The sequence below is a fragment of the Entelurus aequoreus genome, linkage group LG21, assembly GCF_033978785.1.
Source record: "Entelurus aequoreus isolate RoL-2023_Sb linkage group LG21, RoL_Eaeq_v1.1, whole genome shotgun sequence".
Classification (NCBI taxonomy): domain Eukaryota; kingdom Metazoa; phylum Chordata; class Actinopteri; order Syngnathiformes; family Syngnathidae; genus Entelurus; species Entelurus aequoreus.
The window spans coordinates 10,894,857-10,897,356 of record NC_084751.1 but is presented as its reverse complement, the minus strand read 5'-3'; the positions used below and the strand labels follow the sequence as shown (position 1 = coordinate 10,897,356).

At 42.3% G+C, this 2,500-nt stretch overlaps 1 protein-coding gene across 2 annotated transcripts in view; it reads right to left on the bottom strand.

Annotated features, from left to right (window-relative positions):
- Positions 1 to 2,500, bottom strand: part of LOC133638378 (sodium-dependent phosphate transporter 1-B-like) — a 38,112-nt gene that overhangs the window by 21,430 nt on the left and 14,182 nt on the right. For both annotated transcript variants that reach the window (XM_062030918.1, XM_062030917.1), the window contains exon 5: positions 330 to 426. In XM_062030918.1, coding sequence (XP_061886902.1) covers positions 330 to 426 — 97 coding nt within the window. The remainder of the gene's footprint in view (positions 1 to 329; positions 427 to 2,500) is intronic.

Sequence of the window (2,500 nt, the reverse complement as noted above, 5' to 3'; positions counted from 1 at the left end):
AATATAAGTAATGGCAACACCCTTGTTACTTCTCTTTTCCTACCCGTCTCTGAAGGCCACAGACACTGACGTCAAGGCTTAAGTGAAATCTTATTTCCACATCCCTGTTGTGCAGCGCTCTAAAAAAGAAGTCATTCCAGCTATGACCTACTTCAAAAACCACAAGCAAGAGAGCCCCCCCCCTCCCTCCCCCACACCACAAAACCCCAACATGTTAAAATAAGCAGTTGTACGGTAAACAGTCTGGAATACGTGTGTGGCCATCCTGCAGTCTGAGGGCTTATTTGAACAAGCAGCCACGGACAGAGAAGGAGACGAGCCATACTCACTCGGGGCTCCAGTGAACATGATGGAGAACAGGTTGATTCCAATGGTGATGGCGTAGAACACAGGCAGGGCTTTCAGCCCATTAGGCACCGGGTCTTTCTGCAGGGGGGAGGGAAAATACAAATTTAAAAAAAAAAAATCACACCCATGAGTAGAGGTTAGAATCTTTGGACACCTCACAATTTAATTCCAATTCAGCACGACTTCTGTATATAAATTATTATAAAAGCTTTTCAAAACAGGTTACAAAACTCCTCTTGGCTGCTGATGTACGACTTATATATATACACACCGTATTTTCCGCACCATAAGCCGCACCTAAAAACCACAATTTTTCTCAAAAGCAGACAGTGCGGCTTAAATGACAACGACAATGCAATTAGACCTTCTTTGTCCTCAATACACACAATACCCTATAATGACAATGTGAACTCAGACACAACTTCCTCTAACTCCCAGTACCAATATCGTAGAGACACCAAACAAAAACCTCTATGTAGGTCTCACTCAGGACTACCACTGGACAAAAGTATTGGGACACCTAGGACTAGCACCTGCCAAAAGGCGGACCCGACCAACGCTGCTTGCAGCTTTAATTATTATTATTATTATTATTCTTTCTTCCGCACCGTTGCGCACTACTTTGACCCCCTTAACATGCTTCAAAACTCACCAAATTTTTTACACACATACAAAAAGTGCGCCAGCACACTTTAGTAATAAAATCAAACCCAAAAAAAATCACAATTGCACTCTAGCGCCCCCTAGGAAGAAAACTGCCTCTAACTCCCACTAGGAATGTCGTAGAGACATGAAACAAAAACCTGTATGTAGGTCTCACTTAGACCTACAATTCATAATTTCACTTCTTCGGGCGAAAACCAACAGGAAGTTGGCTATTTCCCCTTCAAGACAAAAAATGACTAAAAACACTCATTTTTGATTTTTGAGCTGTAATTTCACCCCCTTAAAATACTTCAAAACTCACCAAACTTCTCACACACATCGGGACTGGTGGAAACTGTGATCTAAAAAAAAACCGAATCCCAAAACTCAAAATTGTGCTCTACATAATTTTTGAAAAAAACAGAGAAAAAAACTGCTCCTCAGAGGAAAACTCTGACAAAACTGCTTGTAACTTCCGGTAGGAACATCTTAGAGACATGAAACAAATACCTCTACGTAGGTCTTGCCTAGACCTACATTTCATAGATTGACATCCTTCAGCAAAAATCAACAGGAAGTTTGCTATTCCTCCTTCAAAACAAAATTTTTGTTACAAACGGTCACCAAACATCAAACGTTATCTCCTCTGAGCGCGTTTGTCGAAGCGCTTCTTCTTCTACGGTAAGCAACCGCCCCCATAGAAGAGGAAGCGCTTCTTCTTCTACTGTAAGCAACCGCCAAGGTGAGCACCCGCCCCTGTAGAAGAAGAAGCGCGCGGATATTACGTTTCATTTCATTTGTGTGTTTCTGTAAAGACCACAAAATGTCTCCTACCAAGAGACACGCGTACAAGGTTCCACTGACTTTTGATATTCATGTGAACCGCACTGTGGATACAACGGGAACACGTACGGTGAATATTCGCACCGCAGGGAATGAGAAGTCGTCCTACCGTGGTTCTAGCTTGCCATGCTAACGGCCAGAAACTTCCACCCACGGTGATATTCAAAAGGAAGACCTTGCCAAAAGAGAACTTTCCAGCCGGCGTCATCATAAAAGCTAACTCGAAGGGATGGATGGATGAAGAAAAGATGAGCGAGTGGTTGATAGACGTTTACGCGAAGACACCGGGTGACTTTTTTCACACAGCCTCGTTCCTGTTGATCTACGACTGCATGCGCGTCCACATCACAGATGGTGTCAAAAAACAAGTGAAGCACACCGAAGAAGAATAATTCGAGGGATTTGTGGATGAGTAATAACTTCAGAAAGTGAGCTTTAAATGTTTATTTTGTGTGTTGTGTGACATTAACGTTCGAGCAACGTCGAGTTATTGATGTTGCTATTGCTCTGCACTATTTTGAGTGTTACTATTTTTGTGATTGCACATTTGCACATTACATTTTGGGAGTAAACAGAGTTGTTAGAACGCTGGTTTGTAATATATTATTAAAGTTTGACTGACCTATCCGACTGTTTTGTTGACATTCCCTTTAGCGTAGCGTAG